The 22,502-nt window shown below is 22.7% G+C and overlaps 5 protein-coding genes across 5 annotated transcripts; 3 read left to right on the plus strand and 2 right to left on the minus strand.

The window, feature by feature from the left end:
- Positions 1-1,231: 1,231 nt before the first annotated feature.
- On the plus strand, positions 1,232-8,462 carry PCHAS_1216500 (conserved Plasmodium protein, unknown function; the record flags this gene model as incomplete). Its single annotated transcript, XM_016798868.1, has 2 exons — positions 1,232-8,217; positions 8,339-8,462. The coding sequence occupies 2 exons, from the start codon at positions 1,232-1,234 to the stop codon at positions 8,460-8,462; spliced, it is 7,110 nt and encodes a 2,369-aa protein (XP_016654230.1).
- A 454-nt stretch (positions 8,463-8,916) lies between these two features.
- Positions 8,917-12,573, minus strand: PCHAS_1216600 (conserved Plasmodium protein, unknown function; the record flags this gene model as incomplete). Its single annotated transcript, XM_016798869.1, has 1 exon — positions 8,917-12,573. One exon carries the CDS (start codon positions 12,571-12,573, stop codon positions 8,917-8,919), a length of 3,657 nt encoding a protein of 1,218 aa, XP_016654231.1.
- Positions 12,574-14,334: 1,761 nt separating this feature from the next.
- Positions 14,335-15,306, plus strand: PCHAS_1216700 (iron-sulfur assembly protein, putative; the record flags this gene model as incomplete). The annotated part of the gene is made up of 1 exon (XM_016798870.1): positions 14,335-15,306. The coding sequence occupies one exon, from the start codon at positions 14,335-14,337 to the stop codon at positions 15,304-15,306; it is 972 nt and encodes a 323-aa protein (XP_016654232.1).
- Positions 15,307-15,633: 327 nt separating this feature from the next.
- Positions 15,634-18,003, minus strand: PCHAS_1216800 (regulator of initiation factor 2, putative; the record flags this gene model as incomplete). Its single annotated transcript, XM_016798871.1, has 2 exons — positions 15,634-15,714; positions 15,898-18,003. 2 exons carry the CDS (start codon positions 18,001-18,003, stop codon positions 15,634-15,636), a joined length of 2,187 nt encoding a protein of 728 aa, XP_016654233.1.
- Positions 18,004-20,140: 2,137 nt separating this feature from the next.
- PCHAS_1216900 (diacylglycerol O-acyltransferase, putative) lies at positions 20,141-21,799 on the plus strand (the record flags this gene model as incomplete). Its single annotated transcript, XM_728915.2, has 1 exon — positions 20,141-21,799. One exon carries the CDS (start codon positions 20,141-20,143, stop codon positions 21,797-21,799), a length of 1,659 nt encoding a protein of 552 aa, XP_734008.2.
- Between the last annotated feature and the right edge of the window lie 703 nt (positions 21,800-22,502).

Below are 22,502 nucleotides of genomic sequence, written 5' to 3' on the forward strand. Positions count from 1 at the left end.
ACAGTAATAAAAAGAATAGCATTTTTACATATTAAAGCATGTCCAACGGTATTGTATATATTTATATGTGTATATTTATTTTATGAGCATTCTAATGCATATTTTAAATTTTCTCTTCAATAAAATTATGGCATTTTTTTGTTTATATAATTATTTAACAGTTTTTCGAAATTATGAAATATATAAATAAGAAAAAAATTGAACTTCAAAAAGGAAAAAGGAAAATGCGAGGAGTGTTATAACTTAGACATGCCACTTTAAAAAAGAGAAAAGTATATATATTATGTATTATATATTGTGTATATTTTTTAATATTCCAAATAAAAAAGCTTACTACAATACTTGTTTTATTTTACAAGTGCCATGATGTTTCTTTAAAAGTTTTTTTCATCATCAAAATTAAGCACACGCACAAAAAGGTACATCATTATTTGGAAGAAAAAAATAATACATAATATATATATTTTCTCTTTTTCCCTTAAGCTATATATTTTTGCACAATACTGTTGAGAGTATACAAAATGAAATGTGTTAAAAAATTTTATTCATAATATATGTATATTTTATATATATATATATTATATACATACATTTTTTAAGCTAGCAAATAACGGATGCTATTCAACAGCACAACTCGTTTTCACGCACTTTTAAAATTTTACCTATCCCCATATATTTTTTCCACTTGTTTAAAATAAAAATATTAATTTCCAACTTAATTTTTTTTTCCTTTGTTTATTATACATTTATTGTTTTACATAAGGAATAATTAATTTTGTTTTTGAAAAATAACGGAGATAAAATAAAGCAATCATAAATTTTGCTTATTTGTTTATTCTTATTTTTCTTTTTCCGTGTTCTTTTTTTGGTATCATTGTAAAATATTATTATGATCATTTTTGTAAATAGGAAGTATAAATAGTTCGTTCCATTTATAGATACTTCTAGCTGTGAAGAAAAAATAAAAACACAAAAAGTTCATACATGTTTATATCTATCCATATGCATAGTTCGAACTTGTAGGAGGCATACACAATTTAGTTACCATCATCTGTGTATTGATATTATGGGCATTTTATTTGTTTTGTCATCTTTTTAAAATGTTTTTACATAATTTGAATGTATAGTAAGACTATTCTGGGGCGGGTATGAAAAAATTAGCATATCTGATATATATGCTCGAAAAACCCTAAAATCCAATTTTTTTTTTTATGGAAAAAAAACGAGCAAAATGAACAATAACAATAACAGAAAAAATTACAATAATAACTTTTTTAATGAATATGAAAATGATAAAAAGGAGTTGTATAAAAAAAATCCAAACGATTTAACATCAAGACATGTAGGAAACAATAATGATAACATAAATAATAATGCCCAAAATATCGGGCATAAAAGAAATAATAATACTAGTGGAAATTGGAATAACTATAATAACAATCGAATGTATGGATCTTCAAATGGACTAAATAAAGGAAACAAAAATATTCCAATAAAACGGAATTTAATAAATGGCAAACCAAATAAAAGTATGGAACATATAAAAAATAATATTATCAGAAATAAAATTATAAAAAATTATAATTTCGCTAGTAATACTTCCTCTAACAATATATATAATAATACTGTCCATAAAAATGAATTCAGAAAAAACGCAGAGAATAATCAAAATCCCCTGATTCAACAACGCCCAAAAAGTTCACACTTTGATGATAATAAAAAAATAACACAAGAAAATAAAAGCGTCTATAATATACACAACATAAATAATAGTAACTTAAAAAATGCTGGAAACGACATGGTAAATGCAAATAATAATATTTATAATAATCCTGATTTTTTTAAAAAAAACGATAATTCAAAAAAAGGGTTAATAAATAATAATCCAAATGTGCCATTAATGGAAAGGAAAGATAAAAATAAAAAGGTTTACGATTATTCACAAAGCTCATCTTTTAAAGGGTATAGCAACTTAAATAAAGAAAAAAAAAACACTACGTATTTTCAAACTAACGAATCGGACACAGGTCTTTCACAATATTCAAGTGCTAGCCTTTACAATAAAAATAATGAACAGTCATATGGAAATAATGTGACAAAAACGTTGTATAATAATAAAATCGTTTCAAGTCATATAAAATTTGATAATTCTCAAAATGAAAATTATAATTTTGGTACTGAAACTGAATCAAGGGGTTTATACTCTAATAAAAAAAGTAACGATGTTTATAAAAATATATCAGAAAATATGAATAATTATGGTTTACAAACAAATAATAATTTTAACCAAAAGAATGACTATTTATCTGGGCAAACTTCCGAAAGCCATAACAAAAATATTAGCAATATTGATAAAGCAGATGAAAGTTTAGAAAAAAAAATATATCAGACTATAAGTAATAATAAAGAAGCTCTTGATATATTATCAAAATATTTTAAAAACATAAATGGAAATATGGATCCAGCAACTTTAAATAATATAATATTAGAGTGTAAAAATAATAAAGTTTTAGTCAACATTTTAAATGGAATCAAAGAAGAAATGAATAATAATAGCTTAGACAAGTTGAAAAATATATCACACGATAAAGCCGGTACATATAATGTTGAAAATGCTCAGCATGCTAAGCAACTCTTTAAAAGTGCAGATCTTGATGATATTAAAAATAAGTGGAATATGTGTATAATAAAATACAAGGATAAAAATGTTTATAGCATATTCAACAATGTTGAAAATAGTTTAAATGCGAATACAAAGAATGTAGAAATATTTAAATCGCCATTATTTTGTAATAATAATTATCATTTATCAAAAAATATATTTTATAATAATTATAAAATTGTATTAATACATAATGTGAAGTACTTATTATTGGAAAACATTTTTAGTTTTAAAGTTGGGTCTGAAAAAAAAAACAATTCCAACACATCAGTGGAAAATGCTGATAATAATAAGACAAATGCCAATGAGCCTACTTCGCCTTTTCCAACTATTTCCTATGCTGATTCAAGCTTTGATAATTTTTGCCTCTTTTTTAATAATTATTATCAAATATCTGAATGGTACAGAAATAAATTATTTTTTTTTCTTGTATACAAAATAATAATAATGGATGAAGAGGAGGAAGAATATCACAGTTACTATAGTATTTTTTTAAAGATCCTAGACAAAAATACGTTTGTTTTTTTTTTATCAGTCTTGATTAATATAATGAAAAATTATTCTTTAAAACTAAAATACATGATTAATGTTATAGAGAGGTTACTACCTGTTTTAGCCAAAAAGAAAGAACAGAAAAAAAAAAACTTGAAAAACAGCCAAAATAAGAATAATTCAATACCAAATAGCTATACAGGATCGAGCACAAAAAAGTATATCCTTTTTAATATACTTTATTTTAAATTACTTCGCTTATTATTTTACAAAATTGAGAATTATTATATTCAAAAAAAACATTTATTATTATTATTTTTGAGATATATAAAAAACTTCTTACTAAATATATGTAACTCGACTATAATTATACAATACTTATTTATTAAGTGCATCGATTTAATGAATAAGTACAATAACCAACAGTATATTTTAATTAAAACTATTTCAATGGAAATATTATTACAATTATGGAACAATGAATTTTTAAAACTGTCGATTTTGAAAATGGGAAAATCAATAATCAGATTTATTATTTTTATAAGTAATGTAGAATATGTAAATAAAAATATTTTCCCTTTTATTATATCTTCTATCGAAACAACTAATCAAACGGATGCCTATAATTATATTTCATCATCGATTCAAAACAATAAATATTATAAACAAAAGAAAAAAAGATTAAAGCATTTTCTATACTATTTCAAACACCACAATGTTTTATCTTTATATCATGATGAAGACCAAATAAATAAAACGACTATATCGTTCGAAGAAAATATAGAGGATGCAAAAGTGGGTTCTCCGATAAACATTGAACAAAATGCCATTTATGGGAATACACTTTTTGATTTAATACTTCAAATAAAAGGCAGTTATAATTATTTCAATGTTTTAATATCAAAGAAAGAAAAAGTGTGTCTTGATTTTTTACTTAATATGAACAATTTAAACCCCAATTTTCATTTCCACTTATTTTATGAAACATTTATACAAAACAATTTATCAAATTTGGTGAATGAGAATAAGTTGGTTTACTACTTCGAGTGGGCTCTAACCAAGGACAGGTTGAAAAGGTGTGAAAATAACGAGGCAGACAAACAAAATGATTCCAATTTGGGAATAAAAATAAAAGGAATAACCTCATTGAATGGGGGTTTAAAGGAAGAAGGTAATTCTACTTCTTTACAAAATAAGAGGCGAAATAATTTTATAGAAAATGAAAACAATTTTGCAAAAAAAGTAAAACATACTGATGTTGTAAGTGATAATTATGATTCCTGCATAATGAATGATGAAAATGAGATAGATGAAAATTTATTAAATTATTACGAGGGTGTAGAAAATAAAAATTGTAATAAGCAAGCAAATGAAAAAGTGATGTATTGCTTGTATGAACTATTTAAAAAAAACGATGGTATATTATCAAAAATATATTGTTCCCATATAAAGTTAAGTTTTTTTTTTAATATATTTTTTTACAAAAGTAATGAAATGAGCCGAATATTATCAAGCTCTTTATCTACTTATAGTAGAAAATATAAAAACTTTAAACGAGATAATCAAAAGATTATAAAATTTATGAACATAAATAATATTACACATTTTTTGATAGTTAAATTTTTATTGAAGTATGTAGGTAAAATAAAATGTAATGATGATAGTACAAATGTAAAGGACATAAAAAATAAAGAAATGACTTCAAATTTAGATAAAGATATATTTGCTTGTTATAAAATTTTAGAGCATTCTTTGAAAACAGATATAAGCAACACAAATAGTTTTTTAAATTATATAAATAAGATTATATTACATTTATATGAAAAAAAAAGAGAAAATATTGTTTTAAGTTTAATTATATCCTTTAGTATTTACAATTTCATATCATATATTGAAGGAAGTGATAATAAAAAAGTAGTTATAGAAAATATGGAAGAACTTAAACTTGCTGATATAGTTAATGGCATTTATCAACATTGTCTTATTGGACAACTCTTAAAAGGAAATAACTATTTTATAGATAACGAAACAAGTGTTATAAATTTAGATGATATATATAATTATGAATTAACAAATCATATGAAAATAATTCCAAAAAATATTAATAAAGAAATATTTGATCTTGTTAATTATAAAAAATATATATTTCAAAAAGGAAATTATAAAAAAATTGAAGCTATAAAAATTTCTAAAAAAAATATGATAAATAATTTATATACATCTGAAATATTAAATTATATTTATTATAATGTCTTATATATTGTCATTCATTTAATTATGAATATACGATTTTATTATACCATATTTTTTAATACTTACAAAAAAAATATTTATCAATTTTCAAAAAAAAGGTGTTTTATTTTTAAATCGGAAGACAAAGGAAAATATACTATCAAGACTTCAGACTATGATACTCAAAGTTTGGAAGACAATCCAGATTTAGACAAGTTCCTTTCACAAACAAGTCAAAAAGATATTGCCAATTCTGATGATAAATATATTTTTCTAAAATTCCAAAGAGAAAATGATCATAATTATGTGGAAAAAAAAAAAATAATAATAAAATATTATAAAAGTGTTAAAAAAAATATAATTAAAAATTTAAAGCAATATATATTAGTAAACAATTCTCATAATTATGTCAAAGGTTTTATGCAAGATTCTTTATATTTCAATATGCTACTTGCATTTTACAAGTCTCCAATTTGTATGCAATCAGTATCTTTCTGTCTTTGCTCTAATAGTGGTATCTCTACTGAATTCGATTTTAATTTGAAAACTCTCAGCCAAATAAATGACATATTTTCCTTTGTTCATCAAGTTAATAAAATTGTTTATTTGGTCGTACATAAAGGATTATCTATTCACAAAGAAATAGTATGCACCCTAAACAATTGCATGCTTGACAATGATTCTATTGATTGTAATAAATTTTGTGCTGAATTCGTTTTTTATGAAATAGTTACTGCTTCCTACAGCCTCAACAAGCACACAAAATGTGATACTGTAAATGATAAATCAAATTACAATAATGACGAAACGAAAGAAAGGGACATAAACTCCCACGGCACTTACACAAGTGACAATAACGAAGGTGATGGAGATCGGGATGGGGGTGAACCAAAAACGAATAACTCAAATGTGTGTACTTCTCCAAGATTTGGAAAAGACAGCAATTGGCTATTCCGTTTTAGCTACAAAAATGATAAGAAAAAAGCTGCATATTTTAACGAGCTTTTAGACTACATTGTCTACTCAGTTAATAATAGCTACAAAAAGGAACGGACACTATTTTGGAGTGAATTTTTTTATAGTCTTAAAAATTATGGAATAATTAATTTTCAAATATTTTTTTATTTATGCTCAATGCTAAAGATGGCCAGAAATGTAGAGAGCGAGTTAAGAGACGAAATTAAAAATAAACAAGTTGCAATAATGAAAAGGAAAATAAAAATTGTAGAAAAAATATATATATTATATTTATTTAAAATTGGATTTATTTTAAATATGAGCATATATGAAACATTTGATTTTTTATTTTCCATAATTACAATTATATTTAATTATAATTTTTTTAGTTTTTATATGATTAAAAAGGTTTATAAGATTGATAAGGATAAAGAAAGTATAGCAAAATCATTTGCATCCTATATAGAAAAAGAGATCGAAAATATTATTTATAATTATGATCAAACAATATTTATTGAAGCAATCAAACATATAAATGATTCTATATTTTTACGAAAAAGTATAAAAAATTTGATACTTAAAAGTTATTCATATATTAATATAATTATGCATATTTTACCTCTCAAAAATATTATTATAGATATGAATAATATAACATATATCCAAATAAATAATGACAAAAATAATAAAATAGACACCCTTTTAGAACAATATAAAGTTCAAAAATTTGACAATAGAATGAAAAATATAGATGACGAATGTGAAAAAGATGATCATGAAACTTATGAAGAATCGATGTGCTCAGAAAAATTTAGTTCATCCTCTAACGATGAGTTTGAAAAGTTGGATAATTCTTTAGAATATTTTTCAAGCCATCTTAATTATAATAACACAAATGCTAAAAGGTTGAATAGTCTTGAAAATGATCAAATAAATAATATTAAGAAGATGTGGATTTTCAAAATTTTTAAAAATTTCTATTCCCAATCATTTACTTTTCACAAAAATAAAACAGAAAATGAAAATTTTTACGAAAATAAAAAAAAATTGATATATTTCTTTTTCCCAAAGTGCACTAAAAAGGGTAAAGGCACATTGAACAGTTGCAACCCAATTTTGGATACCCAAATTTACGAGCTAAGAAAAAGGCTATCAAAAAATAACAATTTTCGATCTATGTCTAGGCAAGCCCTTTTACTAAAATGGATGTGCTTACGACTGTTTATTTTGCATAAATATAAATACAAAACAATGAATAATTCCCAAATATTTAATTATATATATAAAAAACTAAATTTAATATATGAAGAAAAGTTAATTCGCTTTAACAGTCCATCCGATGCTAATATTATTTCTTTAGGCAATCCAAATCTTAGATATATTTTTCATACTTTCTTATCCCATATTAATAATAATTTGATTTATTTAATTAATAAATGCATAAAAATTTTCAAGAACGAGGGGGGAACATATATTGGCAAAAATACAAGTGAACAAAATGGGATAAATAAAAAAAAACAAAAAATGAAAAAAAAAAAAAAAAATACAGCCATCGATTGTGTAAACTTTTATTCTACTAATTTTTTATTGGCATTTTATCCATACTTAATAAAATCAAGAATTTCTTATGATATATTTTTTAATTTATTTAAAATATATTTCAGTCTTTACTTAATAAATAAACATAATAATCGGTTATCTATACAATCCCCGATTTATATAATTCTTTTAATTTTTTCACACCAAATAAAAATAAATAAATATGTCTTATTTTCCTACATTACTACTGTTGTAAATTTTATGCACTCAACTCCCTTATCAGACATTTTTTGTCTCGACTCTTTAACGCACCACATTGTTATAGACAATATCAGGTATGATCTGCTCAAATTGGCCATGTATATGTACCCAAAAAATAGCAAGCCATTTTCATTTTTTTCATTTTTTTTCATTTTTTTCATAATTTTTCATAATTTTTCATTTTCTCCTTTACAGGGACAGTGTAGAATATTTTATGAAAACGGTCACCCAAGAAAATGCCACATTCGATGATGTAACAATTAGCTATGACGCTAATAGCATATCATTATTTTATCATATGCTACTTAGTAATTTTTGATATAAGTTTATTTGAATAAATAAATATGCACAAAAAAAATAACATGCACAATAAAAATTAAAAAAAATTTTTATTTTTCACTTGTTTGAACAAGACATTTTTTTTGTTCTTTGCTTTTATAATTTTCCGTTTGTTTTTTTCTTGTAAAAAATATATAATATATGTACGTGTCTATTAATATGGAAACCCTGTGCTGATTTATATGTCTACATAATGCATACACACGCATTCCTTTTTTTTAATAATAAATTTTAACATTTTTGAATTAACTTTCTTTTGTTTTTAATCCGTTTGGATCTTCTTACAACATTGTACAATGATTATGGTCATAATAAATCAGTTTTAATGATGCTTATTTTAGTTTGTGTCCTTTATTAGGGGTATTATATGAATGCACTTGGTCTATCTCTTTTGTTTGCCCTGCTATTGTTGTAGCTTATTGGATGGTTAGTTACTAACTTCGTGAGTTCCGACCCCCCTTTCCAATTAATCGAAGGTGTAATTGATTTATTTCATCAAATATAATTTGAGTAAACAGTAAAATAATTTTTAATTTATTCATATCACTTTTGTCTAATGATTTAAAATAATTTCTTTTATTATATCTAAAATATATTACAACATAAATAATAACAAGTAATATATTTAGAGCCACAAAAAATGAATTTTTATTATACGATGATAAAAAAATAAAATATTTTGAAAAGATACTAAGTAATATTTTGGGTTTAATAAAATTAAAATAAACTAAGAAATCATATCTAAGTATAGATATAATAAATCCACAAAAAATTGTTATATATTTAAAAAAATATAATTTTATATTTTGAAAACGTAGAGACTTATTTTTTTGAATAACTTCATTATTATCAATTATTTTTCTTAGACATGTATTTTGAATTTTTTCTAAATCTCTTTTAAGCATATAAATACTTTGATTTGTTTTTAAATCTATTCCTTCATCTATTTTGTATAATAAGTCGTTTAACATGTTTAATTCTTTTATATCATCATTCCTTATTCTGTTTCGGTTGTTATAATTATTTTCAGGAGAAAATCTATTAACACTTTCATAATCGGTATATTTATTATATTTATCTATACTAGCATATGAACCTCTTTTTATTTCAGATTCATATTTTAAATCGGTATCTTCATTACGGTTATGTTTGGTATGTCTACTGCTAACTTCATCTATTTGTTCAGTATCAAATAAAGATAACTCGTTTATTTTATTATAATTATTTTTATTGTGTCTATTTTTATTTATGTAAGAATTTACTGACTTATCATGGGGTGAGAAATCTTCGGGGATACTTCGTCTTTCAGGATAATGTTTACCATGACGTTCATATATATTTTTATTTGGCCCATTATAATTGTTGTTTCTATACATTCTAATATTGTTATTGCCTGTTGAATGTATCAAATCGTTTACTTCATTTAGTTCCCTTTCAATATTAGGACCAGCATACTGATTGCTATATTTGTAATCCCCATGGCAACTATACCTATTCATATGTTTTCCAGTTTTGGGAAACATTAATGGAGGTTTTTGGTGTGTCCACTTTTCTCTTTTAAGAACATCATGAGGTATTTCAGGTAAATAGATTGTTAAAAATTCTAAAATTTTATATGAATCGTTAAGGTTATTAATATTGTATTTCAATTTATTTGCTTTATCAAGTTTATAAATTTTTTCAACATTTATTATTTTTCTTTCTTTTGTATTTAAATATGTATTTATACTAGAATGAACTAAACTATAGATGGTTGTAACAACTTCATATAATAATACTAAAACAAAAATGCTCATATTTTTTAAGCAATCCCCATAATTTATTTTATTTTCAAATATTTTATCAATCTGATTTTTTACCTTGTCTTCATCCATATCTCTAGCGGAATTTATATTTTGTCTTCTCTCTTTTTTATTCCCATGTGGTGAAAATTCATCATATGTTTTATTGTCACGATGACGTGTTCTTGTCTTTCTTTTCACATGACATGCTTCATCTTCAATTTGGTTATCAATTATGTTATCACTTTCATTATTAACATTCAATATTTTATCCTTAAACGAGTTGTAACTTTTTGTTAATATTTTTTTAAAAATGCTTTCTTCTTGTTCTTCATCTATTTGGTCTATATCTGAATCGACATAATATCCTTTTGAATTTAAATATTTTAAATTATTATCTATTGTGTCATGTATATATGGTCTATGTACCTTTCCTTGGTGAAAGTATTCTTCGTCATGTTTATTTATTTTATGATCGATGTTATATTGCATATTTGTTCGGTCGTCTGATATGGGATATTCACCACTTTTTAGAATGGCGTTTTTGGTTTCATTAATATTTTTATTGGTTATAATTCTTTTTAACATTTTTTCAATTTGATCACGTTTTTTATTTTCTTTAATATCTTCATTTTGAAAAATATCCAAGTTTCTGTTATATTCAAGTTCTTCACTATTTTCATAAGAGCTAGCCATATTAATATGCTGTTTAAATATATTTAGATTTCTTAAAAAATGTTGAGTTAAATAAAATACAACTCTATATAAGTTGATTTTTTCTATTATATCAATCCTTGTTATACAAATTGTTACTTTACTGATTTGATTTTGTAAAAGATAATTCATAATTTTTAATAATCTATTACTTATAGAATGTGTATTTGAATCTATAAAAACAAATATTATATCTACATATTTAGACATATTTAATATTAATTCATCATAATCATTATCATCTGCATCTGTAATTCCACTAGTATCTATAAATGATACTGAATTGACTCTGTTCATATATTTGGTTATTTTATTTTGATAACATAATTTTCCATATATATAATTTTTTAAATTTTTAGATTTTTCTTTTAATTTTTTAAAAGGTCTAAATATATTAAAACAATTTTCACCAGATAGAATAACATTTTTATCATTTTCTCCCATACATCCATGTCCATAATAATTATCTCTATATTCGTTATCCCCAGAATATCGATCGTTGTAATAATTTTCATGGAATTTATCTAGTCCAAGTTGATAATTACTATTTTTAAAATTTTTAAAATTGAATCTGTAATTTCGTTTTACATCTATATATGTCATTTGGTTCCCTTTAGGGATTCTATTCGTATTTTGTACATAAGATTCAGTGAACCAATTGATAAAAGAGCTCTTACCACTTTGTGGATTCCCTAATAATAATACAGTAGTTTTTTTACTAAATACAGATATATCCACATTTAGATAATTACTTATTATGTTTAAATTTAAATCATTAACACATATATTATTATTAGAATTATTTACACTTTCTAATTTTTTATATTTAGTATCCTTGTAATAAATTTCTTCAATTCGGTCTAACACCTCATTTGAAAAATGACTATCATCTTCTTCTGCTACCTCATCATCGATTATTTCATCGGCATCTTCTTGTGTTTCTATTTCTGTTTGCCTAGATTTTCGATATCCATCCTTGGCACCACTATATCTATTTGTATGTGTATATTCTCCTTTACTATTAAAGCTATAACAACTATAGCTTTCATCATTTGTTGTTTCTTTCTTAACAAATTTATCGATTTTTGTTTCTTTTTTTCTTTTATATTTTTTTATTAATTTATCATATTTTTCAAAAAGTATATCATCTTTTTCAGCATCAGATGCAATATTTTTTTCTAAAAAATTAGCTTCCTCTTCTTTTTCATTATTTGTTTCATAATAATAATTATTATAAGAATTGAAGTTTATTTCTCGAGTTTCATCATCATATTCATCTTCACAAAAAACATCATCATCCTCTTCCTCATCATTTTCGTCAATTTCATAATCGTCATCTTCATCATCATCATCTTCTTCCTCTTCATTTTCAAGAAGACATTCATTTTCATTATTAAAATTGTTGTTGTTTGTTTTATCAAATTCTTTTTTACAATCATAATTATTTCCTATACCTTTTGCATCCCTTTTTCGCAATAATGTGTTATTATTAATTATTCCTAATTTGTTTTTTCTATTATGTAATATATTTTTATACGTATTAGGGTTTATTTTATTATTTTCATCGTTTTCATCATTTTCTTGATTTATATACATTTTAGACAAAAAATGGAAATAAAAAATGGAAATAAAAAATATATATAAAAAATACAATGAACTAGTGGAACCACAAATGTGGTATGTATTTTTCTTAAAATTTTATCGAAAAAAAAAAAAAACAAATTGAAAATTATTTCAATGAGGCATTGGACATGCATATATACTTTGTATTTATAGCTAGCCAAGTGTTAGCCTATTTCCTAATAACATTGAAAGAAAAAGGGGAACCATCAAAATAGTTTTTAAAATTGAGGCATATAAATATGAGCCAATTTTGTATATCTACATATTCCTATTATGCAGTATATTCATGTTTTGTAGTAAATACAAAGATCGAATAATTAGGGAATGATAATAAGTTTTATCAATGCATGGCCAGCTAGATATATGTTTCGAACTAACAAATAAGTAATCCTATATCTTTAAGTGATAGGCTTACTATGTATATATTATATACGTACTATATATGTGGATGTTTTCCCCTCCTTTTTCGTTCAACTTATCCGTGCATACATTTCGGACAATTTTGACAATAAGAAACAAAGATGAGCTAAGACAGTAAATGTTTTTTTATTTTATCGAAGTTTTGCATGAGAAAAATTATAAAAAAAAAATAATAATCAATTAAGATAATTATAAAAAGGTGATAATAAAAAAATTGCAAAGATATACCAAAGTATAAGAAAATAATAAATTAGACAGTGTATTGTGTTAAAGCCATTTTTTTTATTTCTCACACAATTTTGACTTCATTTTTGAGAAAAATATTAAAAAAAAAATAAAGAAAGACGTAGAAACATTAAAGCATATGATATTCCAAATGGTGACAAATATCTTGTAGATGATTGTACTATATATTTGAATAATATTATAATTTTTTTTTTTATGTAAAAAACATAATCATAGTATTTAACGGCATTTTTTTAAAAGTTTAAAATTTTCTCTCCCTTTTTATGCCTAATTAAATGGGAAAAATTATTACTACGCATAATTCATGATATCTTCAAAATGCCAGTTCGTATATCCACATGTGTGTATGTATATACTATTCGAGGAAGGTTATATAATTTTTTATTTAAATAATTATATCCTATTTTGTGAAATATTTCAAATGATGATATATAAAATTAAAAAAGGTAAAAAATTCGTAACAATAAAAATGATATTATAAATATATAGGAGAGAATTATCAATTTATTATTTTCCGATACACAAATTTTATAATTCGGAAATTAACATTTATAGAGAAAACACAACTTCTTCTAAATTTGTATACGCATATAATTATTGTAAAAAAAAATTATAAAAAAAAAGAGACATTAAATTAAGCTATTTATTTAAATTTTTTTTTGTTTTAATTGTAAAAATATAATGAAATTAAATATATTAGGTGAAATATAATTATGTAAAATAAATTTTTTTATTTTTTATATAAACAGCAAAAATTATTACAAACATAAACATGTTTATGGAAGGAAATTTGATTTTAAAACTTTTATGTTTTTTCATTCCTTTCTCTTTTTTTATTTTTTAAATGTTATACATCATCAGAATATATTAACATGTTCTACTGATTTTGTAAAAATTCCATTTAAAAAATATAAATAAAAATAATTACAATTACAATAGCAGAAGATAAAGTGCCAAACATATGGTCGATCAAAAAGTTTGAAAATAGTTGATTAAACAACTGATACTGCAAACAGAATTACTAGGATGTCCTGAATAATACAATAACATTAATAAATATAAATATATATGCGGAAAGATGAATGGAAAAAAATAGGCGTCCGAAATTTTATAAAAATGTATAAAGCCATTTGGAAAGCACACTTATATAATTTTAATGTTAACAATTTTTTACGTCATAATATAAAAACAAAGCATTGCAATGTTTATAAAAATGAAAAACCACATTATTCCACATATGTAGAAAGTGTAAAAAATGCAAAAAATATGCATTCAGCCAAATATACACTACTACTAAATCAAAAAAAAAATATATATAATACTGGTGGAAATTTACAAAATCTGCAATATCAAAAACATTTTAGCTTTGATGCGGGGATAGACAAAAATGAAATTGTTAAACCGTTTGAGAATGGTCATGCAAAAATAAGGGAATATATGCTGAACAATTCTAATGAATTTGTTTCGTCAGGAATAGAAAACAGTACCCAATTTCAAAACAGCCAAAAATATTATATAGACGATAAGGAACTGCCTAACAAAGGGGATGAAAATAATAAAAAAATAAAAAAAATTGATAAAGAAATGAAAAATAATAAGGAATTATATAGTAAAGATGAAAATGAGAGTGAAACAAAATTAGAACAGCTTTTAAAAAAAAGAAATGTAAAAAAAGACATAATAAAAATAACAGAAAAAGCTAAATATGAAATAAAAAGAATTATTGAAATAAATAATAAACAAAATAAAAATAATAACTATGTTTTAAAATTATATTTTATAGCTAAAGGATGTAATGGATTAACTCATTCATTTAATTTTATTAATAAAAATGATATAAAAGAAAATGATGAAATTATTTATGAAAATGATAATAATACTGAAAAAAAAAATATACTTTTAGTTATTGATAGTAATTGTATTCTTTATGTTATAAATACGATACTTGATTATTATAAAGACGATTTGACAGAAAATTTTATTTTTACAAATCCAAACATAACGTCAATATGTCCATGTGGAACAAGTTTCCATTTTTAAAATACTAAAAAAATTATAAAACAAATATTAAAAAATGCAAACCTTCACATTGAATAAAAATAAAAAAACAAAATAAGTTACACATTGGAGAAAAAATGAAATAACAAGATCCTCATAAAATGAGTTGAATTTGTTATAGACTTTCGTGCATATATATATTGTTCATATTTGATATACAAATATGTAACTATTTGTTTGAAAAAAATATTATTTTTTTGTATTATATATCGCCCGTTTGTTTTTTTCTTTTTTTTTGTTTTTAATTTATTATTATAATAGTCATTATTTCCAAATGTAGTTTTATTTAATTCCTACTTTAAAAAAAAACTATTGAATATTATTTTCCTTTTTAATTGTTTCCATTAAGGTATCTATATCGATTTCTCCATCCTTGATATAGTTAAGATCCTGCGAAATGTGAAAAAATAAAAAAATATACAAGTGTATGTCATATGCAAAATGGAAATGCATAAAGATGTTCAACCTATTTTTGATAACATAAAGATAAAGCTTGTATGAATTGGTGCCCCAATGTGTATGCACTTTATCAACGACATGCATTTGTAGACTTTTCTTTTCTTTTCAAAATACCTTAGGAAATGTATTTTCATTTTTTTTCAAAATGGCATCATTTTTTACAATGCAATAATATAATATGCCATCATAAAAATATAAATCGTGGTTGTTATGAATTATGTTGTCTTTATTCAAGTCGGCATTTCCATTTTCTATTTCATCTGCATTTCCATTTTCTTTTTTTCCGGCATTTGTAAACGGAATAGCATACTTTTGGATGCCATGTTTTAAATAATTATAATCATCAACAAGAACACCCTTATTATTTGTATAGATATAACTTTTTAAGAACGAGTTGGTATATATAGGATGTTTATTTTTATATGCCCAACTTTTTGCATTGATTAAAATTATTTTTTTTTTTTTCGTTTTTTTAAATGTGTGGATATATAAAAGACATTTATAATTTTCATATTCAAATGTATTTTTTAATTTGGTTTCATAAAATTGTTTTATACTATTTATTATATCAATTATAATATTTATATCATTTAAGAAATTAAAATAATGATTTAAATATTTTTGAGAAATAGATATAATTTTTTTTTCATATATATATACTTCAAACAAGAAACAAATATTTATATTAACATATTTTGAAATTATCAAATAATGTTCATTTTTTTTAACTTCATTTTCTTTTAATTCTTTATAAACACTTGTACAACTTTTTAGAATTAGTAATGCATCATATAGTGTATTTATTTCTAAATTCGAATTATTTACAAATGCTCCCTTTTTTAAATTTCTTCCATCAACTCTAATAAATACACTATTACTAAATTCATCAATTGAGTTTTTTATTATGTCTAAAATGGTTCTGAAATTTTTATTGTAAAATAATGCATTTCCTCTTTTTCTCTTTCTTTCACTAGGCTTATTATTTTCGCTCGTTTTTGTGTCCTTATTTGTGGTTGGCAATTCAGTTAAATCGTCTTCCCGTTTATTATTTACGGAGGTTTGTAATGCAGTGTCATTTTCTTCTTCATCACTCAAAAGAGAATGGTCATAACTTTTGCTGGATGAACTTTGTTCATTATGGCTAGTTGAACTTAAGGATGTATTATCAGAATAAGACGAAAAAGAAGAATATACATCTTCGTCTATATTTTTATAAGTATTTTTTTTTACATAACTTGGGATAAATATAGAATCTATTAAAAGGTATTTTATCATTTCTTTATTTAATTTAATAATTTTTGATTTTATCATAATATCATTATATTTATCATATAAATTTTTATAACATATTTTATTTTTTTTATGTATAGAACAATTATAAAAATCTGGTTCATACATTTTGAAAAAAAAATTACTTATACAACTAAGCGAATTATTTATAGATAAATTGGACATGCTTTTGTCATATATTTTGTTATAAGTTTTTTGAATACCTATTAAAACTTCTTTTTCTTCTCTAAAAAAATGTAATTTTATATTACTAATAAGATGATTAAGTATTTTATTTTTATTTTCTTCAGATATGTTGCATCCATCTTTAAGCACCATCACTAATTTGTTTCCCTCTTTATTTAGATCATCATTTTTTATGTTAATTATATCTGATGTGTTTTTTGTTGTAACCTGTTCAGGATTCATAATTTTGTCAACATTTCCATCCCACGTTTTATTAACCAATAAACATTCTCCCGAGCTAATATAAATTTTTTTTTTTTCAACACAAATATGTATGCCCATTTTTATTATGTTATATTTATATTCAACTTCATCATTAGTATATAGTAAGAAAAGCATATCGAGATGTATATTCTCAACATGTTCATAAATGTCTTTACTTATTACTTCATTATTTACATTTTCAACAGATTTATTACTATCTTCATTTCTACATTGTTCATTATTATTTCTTAACTGTTCATGTAAATTTTCGACTTGTTCTTTTAAATAATTTAAAAAAGTATCATTGACTTTGTTATTATTTAAACAAATTTCTACATCCTTAAAATATGTCATTAAATAGGTAGTAATAAATGAATCTAGTATAATTACATTTTTCTCAAATAAATATGTTAACGAATTCCTATTTTTTTGTCCTTCTCTTTCAGTAGTATCACATTTATAATGTCCATTATTATTTTCTTCTTTATCTACTATGCCCATTTTTTATTATTAGAAATTTTGGAATATAAGAAAATTGTACTGATCTAGGGTTGTGATAATTTTTTAAATATATTATCCAAATTTAAGGGATATCAAAAAATTTAATATATATATATACAGAAAAAATATATTCCAATTTGAATAGAAAAAATTATTTTTCAAAATATACTACAAAATTGTATACCACAAAATATGGGCATAAGTCATATTTAAAAATCAAACTAGCGTGTTGTTATATATTGCAAAAAAAAAAAAAATAGTTCAAAATAAACTTCATTTTTGTAAATAAAAAGTTTTTTTCGTTTTCTACATTTGGAATATTATTATTTCGGAAACAAGGTGGTTACCTTATCTATACATATAAATGAATAACATAAATTTATATCCTTTTATTAATTTATTAGTATTATTCAACATTCTATGACAACAATTTCCTTTTAATATTAATTTTAAAGCATACTAAAAATACAAAATTTACATAATCTCTTTTTTTAGTATCGAAAGAATTTTCCCATACCAAAATTGTAGCACCAATTTGGTTGTATTGTAAATGGTTATATAATGAACATAACAAATAAGAGAAAAATTTTTAAAAAAAATTGAAAATGTGTAATATCTACTTATTGTCATATACATACATATAAATTTTCTTTATCCCAATTTTATGCGAAGGATTCGAATGGAAATAAAATGAATAAAAGCTAATACTTATAGACCACATTCAAATAAATTTGTTTGAAATTTTATTAAAATTCTACAACACATTTATTATATGATTTGTTTATACATTTAATTGTTAATTATTTGGGTTTTATTCTTTAAACCGAAAATTGTAAATACATATATTATAATATGTATGATGGTGAACCAATAGGAGAGACAGTGTAAATCACTTCAATTTTGTTTTCCTATTATTTATTTTTTTTTTTTTAAATTACTTATTTTAATTACTACTTGTAACAAAATTGGATGGGGAGAAAAAATAGAGGAAGTACATCCAATGGATTTAAGAAATAACCTCAAAGAAAATGTATTCATGAATATATTAAGGGACCCAATTATTTAAAAAAATATATATATACATGTTTTATCGTAACTTAAATGTAAATAAAAATATATGACATAATTAATGATAAATCAAAAAGCGGCACAAAATATTTTTGAGAAAGTATATTCGAAAAGAAAAGAATATTACGCATGGATAATGAAATCTCAAGAAAAAAAAAATAAATAAAACATATTAATACAAATTGAATAATAAAATAAACATATGAATATATATGTAAAATATATATTATAAATTTTCAATATACATTTTGTATGATATGCTATTTTTTTTTTTTCACGCAAAATCCATTTAGCGTATCTTTTCCATATATACATATATTTTATTAATAAAATTCGTTTTATTATTTTTATTTTGTGCATAAAATTTGTCATATTTTGTTAAAATAAATACAAAAAAGTAATAATAGTAATAATAATGAATATTTTGAATATTAAATAAATACATAGTATATATATATAATAAATAATATATATTTATGTTGTTCCTTTTAATGCTATGTTTACATGGTATTATAAACATTATATATATTTTTTCTTTTTTTTTAATATATTCTTAATTTTTCATTCTTTTCATATGTTTTTATTTTTTTCCACAAACCGCTATGGCATATTTATGACAATGAATCTTTAGATTTCCACTTTCATCTATTCTTTTATTCTTCTTATTTCTTTCTCTCTTTCGTCCTCTTTGTTTTTTTTTGAAATATATTTTTCATTCGCACATGTAAATAAAATAAAAAAATAAAATTTAAGAACCTAGCAAAGTAACCGTATAAAATGAGTGACGGAAAACCCTCTGACGTTTCCCTTTGATATTTTTAATATTATATTGGAGATAGGATATTTGTATGTTTGGCAGTTATTATATTATTACTACATGTATTATCCTACTATTGTATTTTTTTTTTTTTACGAAGTTTGCTAAATATATAGGTGTTGAATGGTTATATTTGGGTATATGCGTTTAGATTGGAAAAAGAGGAAGTTGTAATTGTATAAATATAAATAAAAAATTGAAAAAGTATAAAGAGACAAAACAAATAATAACGAACAAAAGGTGGGGCAGAAAATGAACGATGAAAATGATAAAACCAAAAAATATATAGGTAGACCTTTGTTTGAGAATTTGCATAAAAAAAAACAGATCAGCTTATTAACACATAAATTTGGGGACACAAATTTAAAAGGATTTTGTAATTTGTTTTTAATAATAATAATTATAATAAATTTCCGAATTATATTAGAAAATATTAAAAAATATGGTTTTGATAGTATTCCGATACCTAGCCGTTATTATATAACTAAAAATTTACCTATACTGATATGTTTTATTTGTTTACATATTAGTATTGTTTTTAGCTGGATCATAGAAAGATATTTCTTTTGTTGGATTTGCAATTATTTCCTTTCAAAAAATGGAAAAGCCACAAAAATATTTGTAAAAGATAATTTTAATATTGACGAAGCATGTAATAATAAACTATCTGATTATGAATTTTCAAAAAATGAAAAATATTCTCAAATAGTTGAAAAATCTACTAGCAATTATGAAAACAATAATGTACATAAAAGAATAAAACAAAATGATCAAGATGGCGTAAACACATTAGAAGAAAAAAATGTAGGGGCAAATTATTCTAATAATTCAGATCAACCCAATACTGAACAAGCCAAATTTAGTGAACACACTGAAGGTAAAACAAGCGAGTGGAAACATGTAAATTTTTCTATTTTTTTATTAAGATGTATTAATAGTATGTTTATGCTAATATTTCCTTATATGATGGTTATGCAATATGAAACAGAACCGATATTAGCATCCATATTATTAACAACATCCATAGTCTGGTTTTTCAAAACATATTCATTTCATCATGTTTGCTATGATACTAGAAAATTATATATTGAAGGAACAAATTTAAATACACTAGATGATTCATTAGGTGATATAAATTATATTAAAAGTTATCCATATTGTTTACAGTTTAAAAGTTATTATACATATATATTTATGCCTACTATGTGTTTTCAATATACATATCCGAGAACAGAACAAATTAATTGGAGGTTTGTTTTTAAGCATATGACAGAAGCTATTATATCACTGCTAATAATAAATATATTAACAAATGAATATATACTTGTTATTATTGAAGAGACTTTTAAAATGAAAGAATTTAAATCACCAAATTTAACAATCCAATTTATTCATATTATTGAAAGTATGTTGAAAGTTTCTATCTTAACTATATATATATGGATGCTTGGATTTTTTGTTTTATTTCATAATTGGTGTAATATGTTAGCAGAAATTACAAAATTTGGAGACCGATTATTTTATAAAGATTGGTGGAATGCTAGTTCTTTTGGAGAATATTGGAGAAAATGGAATTTGCCAGTCTATTATTTTGTTTATCGTCATGTTAATAGACCTTTAATTTATTATGGGGTTAGTAGAAAACTTTCGATGATTATTATTTTTATTATATCAGCATTATTACATGAATATTTAGTTACAATCCCATTAAAAATTCAATTTTCTGGATATATATTTTTTTTTTTTACTGGACAAATCCCATTAATGCATTTAACAAATAGTGATTATTTTAAAAAAAACAAAAATATAGGAAATCTGTTTTTTTGGATTGTTTTTTGTATTATTGGTCAGCCTCTTATACTTTTCACATATTATTATTTGTGGACTCACAAGAAAATCGAGCTACCTTGATTCGTTTGAGAAGTCACTGTTGTTATTATCAAGTTTATTAATATTATTTTCATTATTAATTTGAAAATACCGTCTTTTGGGGATACACATGAAAAACGCACACATACATACCCAGTTATTTTTCTTTACAATTTTTTAAACATAATTAAATGATACTATTATTAACAGAATATTTCTAACTAGCGAAATTGTTATGAATGAATAGCCCCAACTTACTAAAGATTATACCGATAATGGAGTTTCATTTTTTTTAACTATATGTTTATCATTGTCAAAGAGGATGCTGCTTTTTTATCCTCTTAATATAAATACTATTATTTGCATTTATTATCCATTTATCGTTGTCATTTATTGATTTATTCCTTTATTTATTTATATGTTTAATACTCTATATACAATTATGTTTCCATTTTTATTTTATTTTATTTAGTTCTGTATTTATTATCCTTTTTATAATTGTTATAGTTTCACAATTAATCACTTATTAATTGTTTTTTTATTATTCATTATTATTTTTAAATTAAAATACTTATCATTTATTTAATTTTTTTATGCAATCAATTTATTTTTTCAATTTTTTATATTTGATTATGTCATATGCTTTATGAAATGTGTATGTTTTTTTTTTTTTAAATGACAATGTAACTTTCCCTCTTCTACACATTTTTAGTAGAAGCCTACAGAAATTACACATTATAAAAGT

Source organism: Plasmodium chabaudi, assembly GCF_900002335.3.
Source record: "Plasmodium chabaudi chabaudi strain AS genome assembly, chromosome: 12".
In the NCBI taxonomy this organism is placed as follows: Eukaryota; Apicomplexa; class Aconoidasida; order Haemosporida; family Plasmodiidae; genus Plasmodium; species Plasmodium chabaudi.